This window comes from Neovison vison, chromosome 7 (assembly GCF_020171115.1).
Source record: "Neovison vison isolate M4711 chromosome 7, ASM_NN_V1, whole genome shotgun sequence".
NCBI classification, from domain to species: domain Eukaryota; kingdom Metazoa; phylum Chordata; class Mammalia; order Carnivora; family Mustelidae; genus Neogale; species Neogale vison.
The window spans coordinates 150,821,639-150,835,486 of record NC_058097.1 but is presented as its reverse complement, the minus strand read 5'-3'; the positions used below and the strand labels follow the sequence as shown (position 1 = coordinate 150,835,486).

At 46.0% G+C, this 13,848-nt stretch overlaps 1 protein-coding gene across 1 annotated transcript; it reads left to right on the top strand.

The window, feature by feature from the left end:
• The first annotated feature begins 6,251 nt into the window (after nt 1-6,251).
• FOLR2 (folate receptor beta) lies at nt 6,252-11,493 on the top strand. Its single transcript, XM_044258625.1, has 5 exons — nt 6,252-6,388; nt 7,995-8,156; nt 10,444-10,632; nt 10,759-10,894; nt 11,006-11,493. The coding sequence occupies exons 2-5, from the start codon at nt 8,007-8,009 to the stop codon at nt 11,290-11,292; spliced, it is 762 nt and encodes a 253-aa protein (XP_044114560.1). The 5' UTR covers nt 6,252-6,388; nt 7,995-8,006; the 3' UTR covers nt 11,293-11,493.
• Nucleotides 11,494-13,848: the final 2,355 nt, after the last annotated feature.

Below are 13,848 nucleotides of genomic sequence, written 5' to 3'. Positions count from 1 at the left end.
AAAAGAAGAAAGTGACGGAGAAATAGAGGAACTAAAAAACGAAAAATACATATTAGGGGCAGCTGGGTGGCTCAGTCAGTAGAGCATGTGACTCTTGATCTAGGGATTGTAAGTTCAAGTTTAACGTTGGGTATAGATTACTTAAAAATAAAATCTTTAAAAAAATATATAAAACAAATAAAATTGCAGCTGTAAAACATCATTAGTAATTACATTATATATAAATGGACTGAATTCCCCAATAAAATACAGAGATTGGCAGATAAAAAATCATTGCCCAGCTATACACTCTCTATATGACTCAAAAAGGATAGAAAAATATATATCATGCAAAAAATGAGTAAAGGATAGCTGGAGTGACTATAATGATATCAGACGGGGTGTCTGGGTGCCTCAGTTGTTTAAGCGACTGCCTTCAGCTCAGGTCATAATCCTGGAGTCCCAGAATCGAGTTCCCCTTTGGGCTCCTTGCTCTCTCTCCCTCTCTCAAATAAATAATCTTAAACAAAAGTATATAATGTTCTCAGACAAAAAGAATTTAAGACAAAACTTGTTAAGAGGCAAAAATAGGCATTTTGTAATTATAAAAGGTTAATCCATCAGGAACGCATAACAATTATAAACATAAATGTTCCTAATAACATAATCCCAAAATACATGAAGTAAAACCTAACAGAGTAGGATAGATAAATACATAGTTCAAAAATAGTAGTTGAGAGGGCTACGTGGCTGGCTCAGTCAGTAGAGCATACAACTCTCGATCTTGCAAAGGCTCATGAGTTTGAGCCCCATGGACAGAGAGATTACTTAAAAAAACAAATAAACCAGGGCACCTGGGTGGCTCAGTGGGTTAAGCTGCTGCCTTCGGCTCAGGTCATGATCTCAGGGTCCTGGGATCGAGTCCCGCATCGGGCTTTCTGCTCAGCAGGGAGCCTGCTTCCCTCTCTCTCTCTCTGCCTGCCTCTCTGTCTACTTGTGATCTCTGTCTGTCAAATAAACAAATAAAATCTTTAAAAAAAAATAAACCAGCAGTTAGAAATTTCAATAAACCCTACCAATCATGAATAGAATAATTAGGCAGAAGATCAACAGGGAAGCGGACTTGGACAACACTACCAACCCCATTGGATCTAGCAGAGATCAATAGAACATGCCAGCAAACAACAGAGAATATACATTCTTCTTTTTCTTTTTTTTAAAGATTTTTTAAAAAAACTTATTTATTTGTTAGAGAGAGAGCGAGCACAGGCAGAGTGGTAGGCAGAGGCAGAGGGAGAAGCAGACTCCCTGCCGAGCAAGGAGCCCGATGTGGGACTTGATCCCATGACTCTGGGGTCATGACTTGAGCCAAAGGCAGCCACTTAACCAACTAAGCCACCCAGACAACCCAAGAATATACATTCTTCTTAAGTGCATATGGGATATCCAATGTTAGGCCATAAAAAAGGCACCAATACATTTAAAAGAACTGAAATACAAAGTATATTTTCTGACCACAAGGGAATGAAATTAAAAATTAATAAAAGAAAGTATTAGAAAGTTCACAAATAATGTATAAATTAAACACACTCTTAAATAATGAATGAAATATTAGAAAATTAGAAGAGATATTAGAAAATACGATGAATGAACTGAAAATGAAAATAGTAAAATTTATGGATGCAACTAAGCACTGTTTTGAAGGAAATTTAGAGCTATCAAGGGCTATATCAAAAAGGAAGAAAGATTTTAAATGAATAACCTACCAACTTCCTTAAAAAACAAAAAAGAGCAAAATAAAACTAAAATGAACAAAAGGGAGTTAATAATTAAGAGGAAAACAAAAATAAATGGAATAGAGGAGGGCGCCTGGATGGCTCAGTTGGTTGAGCATCTACCTTCGGCTCAGATCATGATCCAAGGGTCCTGGAATCAAGTCCCGGGTCAGGCTCCCTGCTTAGTGGGAAGCCTGCTTCTCCCTCTCCCCCTGCTTCTGTTCCCTTGTCACTCTCTTTCTGTCAGATAAATAAATTAAAAATCTTTAAAAAAATTTTTAAAAGTGGAATAGAGGATAGAAAAACAATAGAGAAAATCCATGAAACCAGAAGTCGTTTCTTTGGTTTTATTTATTTATTTAAAAGTAGGCTCTACACCCAACATGGGGTTTGAACTCACGATCCCAAGATCAAGAGTCACATGTTCCACCGACTGAGCCAGCCAGGCACCCCCAAAAGTTAGTTCTTTGAGAAGATCAACAAAACTGATAAACTGTTATCTAGATTGATCAAGAAAAAAAGAGAGAAGAATCAAATTACTAAGATCAGCAATAAAAGAGGAGACAACACTATTGGCCTTACATAAATAAAAGGCATTGTAAGAGAATAACCTGAAAGATTGCATGCCAATTCATTAGATGTCATCAATGAAATGGCCAAATTCCTAGAAAGACACAAACTGCCAAAGATGACTTAAGAAGTAAAAAATCTATACCGTAACAAGCAAAAAGATTGAATTCATAATCTTGAGACTTCCCACAAACAAAAGTTCAAGCTCCCACTACCTCAGTGGTGCATTCTACCAACCGTTTAAAGAATAATTAATACCATTTTATCACAAACTCTCTCAAAAAAGAAGAGGAAACACTTTCAACCCATTTTATGAGATCAATAGTCCTCTGATACAAAATACATACAAAGACATCACAGGAAAACTATAGACCAATATCCCTTATGGATAAAGAAGTAAATCTTCTCAATAAAATATTAGCAAACTGAATCCAGCCACATATAAAAAGGATTATACATCATGACCAAGTAGGATTAATCCTAGAGTGCAAGTTGGTTTAACATCCAAATATCAATTGATTTGAAATATCATATTACTAATATAGAGGACAAAACCCACATGATTGCCTCAGCTGAAACATCATTTGACAAAATCGAAAATCCTTTTATCATTCAAAACCAAACCAAACCAAACATGGAACAAGCTAGGAATAAAAGTGAATTCCCACAACCTGATAAAGGTATGAAAAGCTCACAGATAACATCATAGTCAATGCCAAAAGTCTTTTCCATTAGTGCCAATAATAAGCAAGTCCATGCTTATCATGTCTATTCAACTTTGTACAAAAGTTGTAGCTAGGGGGCGCCTGGCTGGGTCAGTCAGTGGAGCTAGCAACTCTTGATCTCATGGTCCTGAGTTCAAACCCCACTTTGGGTACAGAGATTACTTTTAAAAAAAGTTGCATCTAAGACTATTAGTCCATAAAAAACGGGCCGCCTGGGTGACTCAGTAGGTTGGGCCTCTGCCTTTCACTGGGGTCATGATCTCAGGGTCCTGGGACTGAACCCCACATGGGGCTCTCTGCTCAGAGGGGAGCCTGCTTCCGCCCCCCCCCCGTCTCTCTGCCTACTTGTGATCTCTGTCAAATAAATAAATAAAATCTTTTTTTAAAAAAAATCAGTTGTTTTTCTATACACGAGCAGTGAATAATAGAAAAATGAATTTAAGAATATAACTATTCACAATAGCATAAAATAGAATAAAAGACATAGAAGTGAATTTAACAAAGTAAAATACTTGTCTACTGAAAACGATATAGAACATTGTTGAAAGAACTTTTTTTTAAAGATTTTATTTATTTATTTGACAGAGAGAGACACACAGCGAGAGAGGAAACACAAGCAGGGGGAGAGGCAGGCAGAGGGAGAAGCAGGTTTCCCACTGAGCAGGAAGCCTCATGTGGGCCTGGCTACCCCAGGACCCCAGGATCATGACCTGAGCCAAAGGCAGACGCTTAATGACTGAGCCACCCAGGCGCCCCTGTTGAAAGAAATTTAAGACCTAAATAAATGGAAAGATATCCCATGTTCATCACCAGGAGACTTAATACTGTTAAGAGGTTATTACTCCCAAAACTGATGTACAGATTCAACTCAATTCTTATCTAAATCCCTACTGGCGGGGTGCCTGGGTGGCTCTGTGGGTTGAAACCTCTGCTTTCGGTTCAGGTCATGATCCCAAGGTCCTGGGATCAAGCCCCACATTGGGCTCTCTGCTCAGCAGGGAGCCTGCTTCCTCCTCTCTCTCCCTGCCTGCCTCTCTGTATACTTGTGATCTCTGTCTGTCAAATAAATAAATAAAAATCTTTGAACATTAAAAAAAAAAAATAAATCCCTACTGGCTTTTTCGGAGAAATTGACAATCTGATCCTAAAATCCATATGGACATGCAAGAGACCTATAACAGCCAAAACAATCGTGAAAAAAATTTAGACAACTCACACTTTTGGTTTCAAAACATACTACAAAGTGACAATGATCAAGACAGTGTGGTAGTAGCATAAAGATAGGTATGAAGGTCAATGAAATAGAATTGAGAGTTCAGATTTTGACAAATTGAATTGTGCCAAGACAATTCAATGGGTGAAAGAATAGTCTTTACAATATACAGTGCTGGGATACAACAGGATATTCACATGCAAAAAAATAAAGTTGGACCCTTGTTTTATACCTTATATAAAAATTAACTCACAATGGATCAAAGACCTAAATGTAGGAGCTGAAACTATAGAATTTCTTTAAAAAACAGGGGAAGAGTTTCATGGCATTGTATGAGGCAATGATTTCTTGGATATGACAGCCAAACCAAGGCAACAAAAGGAAAAAAAATCAATAAACTGGACTGCATCAAAATGGAAACTGGGCACCCAAGGACAGTTAAGAGAGTAAAGAGGCAGCTTACAGAATGGGAGAAAAGATTTGCAACTTACACATCTGATAAGGGGTTAATCCAGAAAACAGAACTAGAGAGCTCCCACAAAATAGAAAGATGTGTAATACAATTAAAAAATGGGCAAACAACTTGGGTAGACATTTCTCCCAAGAAGGTGCACAAATGATCAACAAGCCTACGAACAGATACTCAACATCACTCATCATCAGGGAAATGCAAATCAAAACCACAATGAGATATCACCTCACACCCACTAGGATGGCTTTTATTAAGACACAAAAAGTCAACAGGAAATAACAAGTGTTGGTGGGGATGTGGAGAAATCGGAGCCCTTGTATACTATTGGTGGGAATGTAAAGCTGTACAATTATTACAGCAAATTTTATGGCAGTTCCTCAACAATGGAATTACCATGTAATCCCACTATCCCACATCTGAATATATACTCAAAAGAATTAAAAGCAGGATCCTCGAACGATAATTGTACACCAGCCATCACAATAGCCTTCTTCACAATAGCCAAGAGGTGGAAGCAACCCAGAATTGATCAGTGGGTGAATGGATAAACAAAATGTAGCAGATACATACAAGGAAGTATTATTCAGTTATTAAGAAGAAATGAAATTCTGACACAGGGATGAACCTTGAGGACATTATGCAAAATGAAATAAGCCAGTGACAAGAAGACAAATACTGTGTGATTCCCACTTACATGAAATATCCAGGGTAGTCCATTCATAGAGACAGAAAGTCGAATGATGGTTGCCAGGGACTGGGGAGAGGAGGAAATGGGGTGTTGTTGCTTAATGAGAATGAGGTTTCAGTTTTACAAGATGCAAAGGGGTTCTGGAGATCGGTTGTACAACATAAATACCCTTAACATTACTGAATCATACCCTTAAAAAGAATTAAGATGGTGAGTTTTATATAACATATGTTTTTCCACAATTTTTAAAAAGGCTATAAAAAATGCTTAATTATGTTTACAGAAATGCTAGGTGGCGAGCTATTATATTACATCACTTATCAGATCTGAGACAATTTTTCTCTGTTAAACTGGACTTCGGTACTTCAACCTCTAACCGTGTTTATCTCATTACTCAAAAATTAACCCAATAGCTATCATTTAAGCCTACTCATGTTGTGCCAGGCTTTTTCATATGTAATTTTCAACAATCCTCTGGTGAGCAAACTAAGGCTCCAAAAGTCTCACTGATATTTCCCGAGGTTGTATGAGGGACAGAGCTGTCCCTGGAACCCATGGCCTAACCCTAAAGCCTGAGTTCTTCCCTACTGTGCCTCATGTCCCTCAAGCTAGTTTCATCCTAACAACTATTTGGGGTACCTCAAAAATTCAGATCCCACTTAGAAATGAGCTTCTTTAAGTTTTGATGAATGTTGAGTGTGTGAATTCTATAACGAATAAAGTAACAAAGAGATGAATGAAAACAGGAGTGAATACACTGTGAATACTGTGAATACACAGGAGTGAATAATGAGCCTTGCATGGGTGGGGCCTAGAAGAGAGGGAAGGAAGGAAGAGTTGAGAACGGAAAGGGGAAGTCACGTTCCATGGTGACCAGAGAGCTCTTATAGTCAGTGTATCCTGGCTGAGGTCAGAGACTACTGCGGAAAGTCCAGAGACCTGGAGCCATCCCCAGCCTGAAAAGAGGTGAGTCAAGACACAGCTGTGTGGACTCCCAGCAGCAAAAGGGCTCAGGCAAGATGGCCTAAGGAGGAAAGGGAGACAAGGACACTGGGCGGTGGGTGTGTGTTGGGCGGTGTTTAGTGTCTGAGTGGCTCGGAGGGTTAAGCATCTGCATTTGGCTCAGGTCATGATTCCAGGGTGAAGAGACGGAGTTCTGTGTTGTTTCATTTCCCTGCTCAGCCGGGAGCCTGCTTCTCTCCCTCCCTCTGCCTCCCACATATCACCCTCCCCTTCCCGCCCTGCCTGCTCATGCTCCTTTGCAGGGTTCTCCCTCTCCTGAATAAATAAAATCTTAAAAAGACAGACAGAAAGAAAGATCCCTTGGGCTCCTGTGGGGAAAGTGCCTTTAGGGGAAGAAATGGGAGGAGGGAAGACCTGACCCCAAGCCAAGGGAAGTGAATTCCAGAAAAGTTTTTGGAAGGACCCTTGGCCAGGGCTTTGTGTGGATGTGGGATGGTGAGAGAGAGGAAGCAGTCTCTGTTGTCAACCCAAAGGAACAGATCTTTAACAGTTGGGAGTCGGGGGTTGAGGGTCAGTCAGGAAAAGGGAAGTGGGCGGCACTTGTGCTGGGTGACCTCCAGGACTCTAAGCACTTGTTTAGTTGGCTGCTCCAACATGGAGCAATTTTATTTTGATCAATTAACTAACTAATTAATTAATTAATTTTGGGGTGAGAGGGAGAGAGAGAGACACGGGAGATGAGATGTGTGGAAGAACAAAGGGAGAGGGTGAGAATTTGAAGCAGGCTCCATGAGATCATGACCTAAGCCGAAATCAAGAGTTAGATGCTTAACCGACTGAGTTAGTTAGGTGCCCCCATGGGGTATTTTATATTGTCCCTCTGGTCCACGGATCTCTGCACTTGTTTTCTGAAGGGTAAGGTAGGAATCTGGTGCATTAGCCTAGAGATTGCTGAGGAGACCAGTGTTATTATGGAGTGGAGGAAGGAAACGGCATTCAGAGAACAGGGAAGGAAAAAGTATGAGGAAGTAAAAATTAGAAACTCCCAATCTTTCCATATCTGTGTTATTTGACCAAAAAGCACCCCGTGTGCTACCATCTGTGACTTCAGTGCTGATAGGGAGGACTCAGCAGAGCTGGAGCCCTGCCTTCCCCAGGCTAGTGGATTTCTGAGCTGGTGTGGGGACCCAGGTGATCCAGGGTACGCTGGAGAGCACATGCTTGCTGGACATGGCATAAGGGCACTCTGTGTCCCTGGCCCTTTTCAGGGGAGCAGGGCATGGGTCTGAACTATTTAATTACTTTTCCTAAGTAAAGTTGAGAGAAGAGTGGGCACAAACACATCGTCTCCAACTGAGGAGGACTCTCCCAGGGCCGATCCACTAATCCCAGATCCTCATTGAGCCCCAATCCTGGGATGAGGGAGCCCCTTTGCCAACCTTCTCTACTTCAGCTTCAGGGAGCCTCTAGGACCCCAGGCTGAAGGAAGAGGGTCTGACCCCATCCTTCACTGTGGAGATAGGGAGACTGACATGGGGGCCACAGGGGGCCTTACACGAGGGTCTCTCCCCTAGGGCATGGGCCTCCCTAACCAAAGCTGTGTCTGCAGGGACAAAAAGACATGGTCTGGAGACTGATTCCACTTCTGCTGCTGTTAGCCTGGACAGCGTCCATGTGCAGTGCCCGAGCCAGGGTGGACCTGCTCAACGTCTGCATGGACGCCAAGCACCACAAGGCAAAGCCAGGCCCCGAGGACAAGCTGCATGGCCAGGTGAGGAGGGAGTGTGGCTCCAGTTGGGGAGGGGACTGGTTCTAACAGGGAAGACTAAGTCAGGGGGTGAGGAGAAAGGTCAACTGGCAGATGCCCCCACAACTTGGGTTATTGCTGTCTGGAAAGATGATGGTAAGGTGATGGTAAGATGTTAGGGGTGGCCTCCTCAGAGAATACCATGTCAGCAAGATACGATATAATCATTTGTTGAGCACTTACCCGGTGTCGTGCTGACTGCCCATGATTTCATACCCTCAGTGGTCCTTTGATGTAGGAGATAATGTTCTTCCCCACATAACACAAATGAGACAAAATGAGGCCCAGAGAAGCACAAGGACACACAGAGCACTCAGACATAACCAGCCCTTGTGGTGGTGTAGGGACAAGTTTGGAGTGTGAGGGATTTTAGCGAGGATGGTTCTTCCTACCTTCCCTATATGCCAGTCCGTGGAGTGTCAAGGGTGGAGAAGATGGTCTCTTCTGGCTGTGATACAGACAACAGGTGCTGTACGTTCACTCATTCTGTAAAAATGGATGCCATTCAGTTGTAACTCCACTGAGACTCCATGTCTCCTTTTTATGATAAAAACTCTTTATTTTTTAAATATTTATTTATTTACCAGAGAGATTAAGAGAGAGCACAAGCAGGGGGAGCGGCAGGCAGAGGGAGAAGCAGGTCCCCTCACCGCTTAGCAGGGACCCCATGCGGGACTTGATCCTGGGACCCTGGGATCATGACCTGAGCAAAGGCAGACACTTAACCGACTGAGCCACTCTGGCACCCCAATAAATACTCTTTACACTATTTTTCTATCCTGGAATAAAATTCAAAGCCAATAGAACCTATCTGCACATTTAAGTTAAAAAAATATCAACATGACTATCTGTACTACAAAGGAGAAGCACAGGGGTGCCTGGGTGGCTCAGTGGGTTAAAGCCTCTGCCTTTGGCTCAGGTCATGATCCCAGGGTCCTGGGATTGAGCCCCTCACCGGGCTCTCTGCTCAGCAGGGAGCCTGCTTCCCTTCCTCTCTCTCTGCCTACCTCTCTGTCTACTTGTGATCTCTGTCTGTCAAATAAATAAATAAAATCTTAAAACAACAACAACAACAACAAAAACAAAAACAAAGGAGAAGCACGAAGAAAGTAACTTATAATAAAATAAGGTATATTTCAGTATGTCAATTCCTGGGCATGACTCCATCAGAAAATCACTGTCAAACAGCATATTTGCTTCTCATCACCAAATCACTATGAATGGGGTAGCTACAAATGAAGATCGATACAGGTGCCTTCTGCTGGCAACTTAAATGCTATAGGGTACTCTAAGCTGTGTTGACATTGATGACATAATTTTCTAAAACAGTGAATAACTCTGGTAAAACAAAGCACAGAGCATGGCCCTCCTTTTCACAATATTTGCAGTCCTGAAAAAGCTGGTCTACATTAAAAACTTGCTCAGATATGGTGTGTCCGTATGTAAGATGGAGTTCGGTTTAGATTTAGGAAATCATAGAGAAGTCTTTCATTGACTTTTTTCAGCAAATATTTTTTATGGGGCTGCCACATTTCTGCACCAGCCTCACCGCTGGGGACAAAGACCTTAACACTTGCTGAGAAGAAAGTTATTCAACACAAATTACTACATAGGTCATGTCCTTCTTCCTTTGCTCAAAATGTCACCCTCCAAAAAAAAAAAAAAAAAAAAAAAAAGTCATCCTCCGGGGAGACTTTTCACAATCACCTTATTTAAAATTTCAAGTTATCCCATACCCTACTTTCGCAATCCCTGCTGTAATCTTCTCCATATAATTGATCAGATCCTGACACCATATTTTTTCTCTTTTAGTTTCTTACTGTCTGTCCCCACTGATCAAGATGTAAGTTCCATGAACACATATTTCTGTCTGTTTTGTTCTCTATCATATTCTCAGCATCTAGAACAGTGACTGGAATGGAAATAGGTACTCAGTAATTATTTTTTAATGAATATGTCAAAGAACTTTCTATGAAGTGTGAAGGGCTGCATCAGTGATGGCTATTGTCCCCCAACATGGGGTTTCTCTCCGGCTCCCATGACCCCTGATCAGCCCTATTGTGACTGAATCTCCCCCAGGATGAGCGTTTCGGAGGTCAAGGACAAAAGGATCCTCACAGTAAACTTTTCTAAGACAACCCACCTGAGGCAGGAGAGCAAGAACCAAATGGGGAGAGGCTGGAGGTGGCAGAAGATGGTGTCTGTGTGTGGGGGGGTGGGGCAGCAGTTAGTAGGTGTCTTCCCCATGCAGTGCACTCCCTGGAAGGAGAAGGCCTGCTGCTCAGTCAGCACCAGCCAGGAGCTGCACAAGGACACCTCCCTCCTGTACAACTTCACCTGGGAGCACTGCGGCAAGATGGAGCCTGCCTGCAAGCGCCACTTTATCCAGGACAACTGTCTCTATGAGTGCTCCCCCAACCTGGGGCCCTGGATCCAGGAGGTATGGGACCCTGCCTCTCCCCACCCCACCCCTGCAGCTGCCATCCAGCTCCATCAGGGCTGTGGCAAGAGATGTCCCATACCCCGCTGAGCACTCAGTGAGCCCTCCCTCCTCACCTCCCACCAGGTGAACCAGAGCTGGCGCAAGGAGCGCTTCCTGCATGTGCCTCTGTGCAAAGAGGACTGCCAGCAATGGTGGGAGGACTGCCGCACCTCCTACACCTGCAAGAGCAACTGGCAGCGGGGCTGGAACTGGACCTCAGGTGAGGCGGGTGGTGGGTGGGGACAAAGGTGGGGTTTGAGGATCTGGGGTGGCCAGAAACCAGCTTCAGGCCCAGGCATTGAATGTCTGCATCCGTCCTCTCTGCCTGCAGGAATTAACAAGTGTCCAGCCGGGACCACCTGCCGTACCTTTGAGACCTACTTTCCCACACCCGCAGCCCTGTGTGAGGGCCTCTGGAGCAAGTCCTACCAGGCCAGCAACTACAGCCGAGGAAGTGGCCGCTGCATCCAGATGTGGTTCGACCCAGCCCAGGGCAACCCCAATGAGGAGGTGGCGAGGTTCTATGCCATGGCCATGAGTGCTGGGGCCCTGCCCCAAGGGGTGGAGCCTCTTCTGCTCAGCCTGGCCCTGATGCTGCAGTTTGGGCTCTTGGGCTGAGTCTAGCCCTACCCAGACATCATGTCTGCGTGTCCCAAGTTTCGATGACCAAGCTGGGCTCACAAATGGAGGAACCCTAAGTGTGCTTCCATCCATTATCCATCCTTCAGTCATCCCATTCCTGCTCCAGGTGGGCCTTGGGGTTTGTCTGGCAGTCAGCTCAAATAAAAAGACTGACACATCCGTGTCAGATGAATTATTTTTGTTCGAGTGGGTAGATGACAGATTCCACAGTTTCTGGATTCCTTCATATCAGAGAAATGAGACTTGGGTGTGAATCCCAGCTCTGCTACTGACTATGCCAAAGTGAAGCAATTGCCTGTCTAGGTTAACGCTTAGTTTCCTCCTCAATAAAATGGGGATATCCGTCCTTGCCCTCTGGGTTGTGAAACACAAAGAAGCTGTTGCCTGGAGAGCAGGTGACAGCATGTGAGCGCAGTGTCTCACTTCAGTAGCCCTCGGGACTCTGTTGTAGCCACAAAGAAGAGCCCGGTCCAGGACTTTGTTACTTATAGTAGTCCCCAAATATCCCCCCTTTCTCCCAGGCCCTGTCTGCCTGGCTCTGTGCTCAGCTCTGCAATGGGAAAGCTGGGGATGGGAGTCCACGGAAGGCTCTGGATTCCCAGTGGGGGGTGAAAAAAGTTTACCCATGATGTGGATTGAAGGGACAGAGTTGAGGCTTGGACCCTCAGAGCAGGAAGACAAAAGACCATCTGGGAGGTTCCTGGAAGAGGAAATGCTCAAGAGCCTTCAATTGGTTTAGCTTGGATGGAAAAATGTTGGAAACTCTCAGGGGCATCCTAGGGGCAGGAACCTGGCCTCTCCTCTGGCACCTTTGTCCCCTCCAGGGATTGCCAGATATGCCTATCCTGTCTTTGCCCAGCTCCCAGGAACTGGGCCTGAGTTGATCTCTAGGTCTCCCTCTTGCCCTTTTCCCCTGGCAAAGTTTTGTCTCTACACCCCCCTCACAGTTATCCTCAGAGAACACCAGGCAGCGCCAGAACCCTGGAGTGAAGACTCCTAATCCAGGCCTCTCCCCTGCCCGTGGCAGGAGGGTGCGCCTTTCATGGCACTCACCTTCCCTCATATCTAGAGCTGAGTGACGGGGAAGTCGGGCCGTTTGTGCAGGATGGTTTACGGAGTTCCTGGATGGGTCTGGAGACACTGGGATGTACGGGGCTGTCTGTTAGCTACTATATTTACCTAGTCTGGAAGGCCCCCACAGACCCCATTCTGTGTTCCAGGCTTTGTCCCAGCTGGGTTAAGCCAACGCATATTTGAAATAAAGGAAGGAGCTTGTCGGGACTAACCCAGACACAGGTTCACTCGAGCAAAGTGAAAGTTCTCTCCCAGGTTAAAAGAGATCTGCTGACCGCGGCCCTGGAGCTGGCCGCGGCGGGAGCCGGGCTGGAAGCCTGCGCCTTTAAGGAGCCAAGGCGCGGAGGGGCGGGGCAGGAAGCGGACTCCCGGGAGACGCTGCCACCGGCTAGGTCTTTTTTGGGGGGAAGGGGCGGGCCAGACCCTCTGTGGGTCCGCCCCCTTTCCGGCAACCGGGTACCCCTCCCTCCCTGGGCGCCCGGGGGCGTCCGAGCTTACGGGCTCTGGGGAGCTCCCGGGTCGGCGTCCCGCCCACAAAGGCTCAAGTTTGTCGTCTTGGAGGGAGTAGCTTGGGCGGGGGCGGGTGCTAATAATACCCGTTCGTTCTGGCGCCGCGCTTTACAGTTTACACAGCTGTCACCTTCGATACTCCTTAATTAATAATAAAAATAGCCGCTGTTCTGGAGGTTTACTGGATGCCAGGCCCTGTGCCGAGAGCTTTACAAGCACGGTCCCATTAAGTCGGCCCTCATAACATTGCTCCCACTTTGCAGAGCGGGAAGACGAGGCGCGTAGGGGGTGCCGTGACTTGCCCGAGGTCACTCGGCGGGTCAGCGGCCCCGGGATCAAGACGCGGGGCCGGGGAAGGCGAGGCGCGGGTGCTACCCTCGGCTCCGCGGAGAGCCGCGGGGGCGGAGCGGCGGGCGGGGCGGAAGGCGAGGGGGGGTGCGGCGGCAGAGGATGGCCATCTTAAGTGGCCGCTGAGAGTCAAGGGCCGCTTCCCCCGGGAAGGGGGCATCGGAGCGGCCCAGGAGGTGGGGGTCTGCGCGCGGGCGGCTGCGGCTCTGGGGAGAAGTCAGGAGCACGGGGGTTTGAGGGAACTTTCTTCTAGAAGGGCAGTGGCGGAGGGGGACGCCTGATCTCGGGCTGTTGAACCCCTTAAGGCCCGGGCCTGCGGGTATGGGGGATGGTGCCAGGGAACTTGGCCGGGATGGGGGAAGGGCTCTGCCCCGGCTGCGAGGGGCTGCCAGGGACAGTGTGTGGGGATTCGGGGACACTGGACCTTGTCTGAGGGTTTGTGAGAAATCAGGTTTCTATGGAGGGGATTCCCCCCCGCGGGATTTGTTAGGGGCTGGACCCAGTGGAGTCTGGGGGTTCGGGTCTAAGAGGGGCCTGGGTTTCATGGGAGTTGAGAGTCTGGGCCGGCCGGATAATGAGGATAGGGAAGAGGTTCATCTT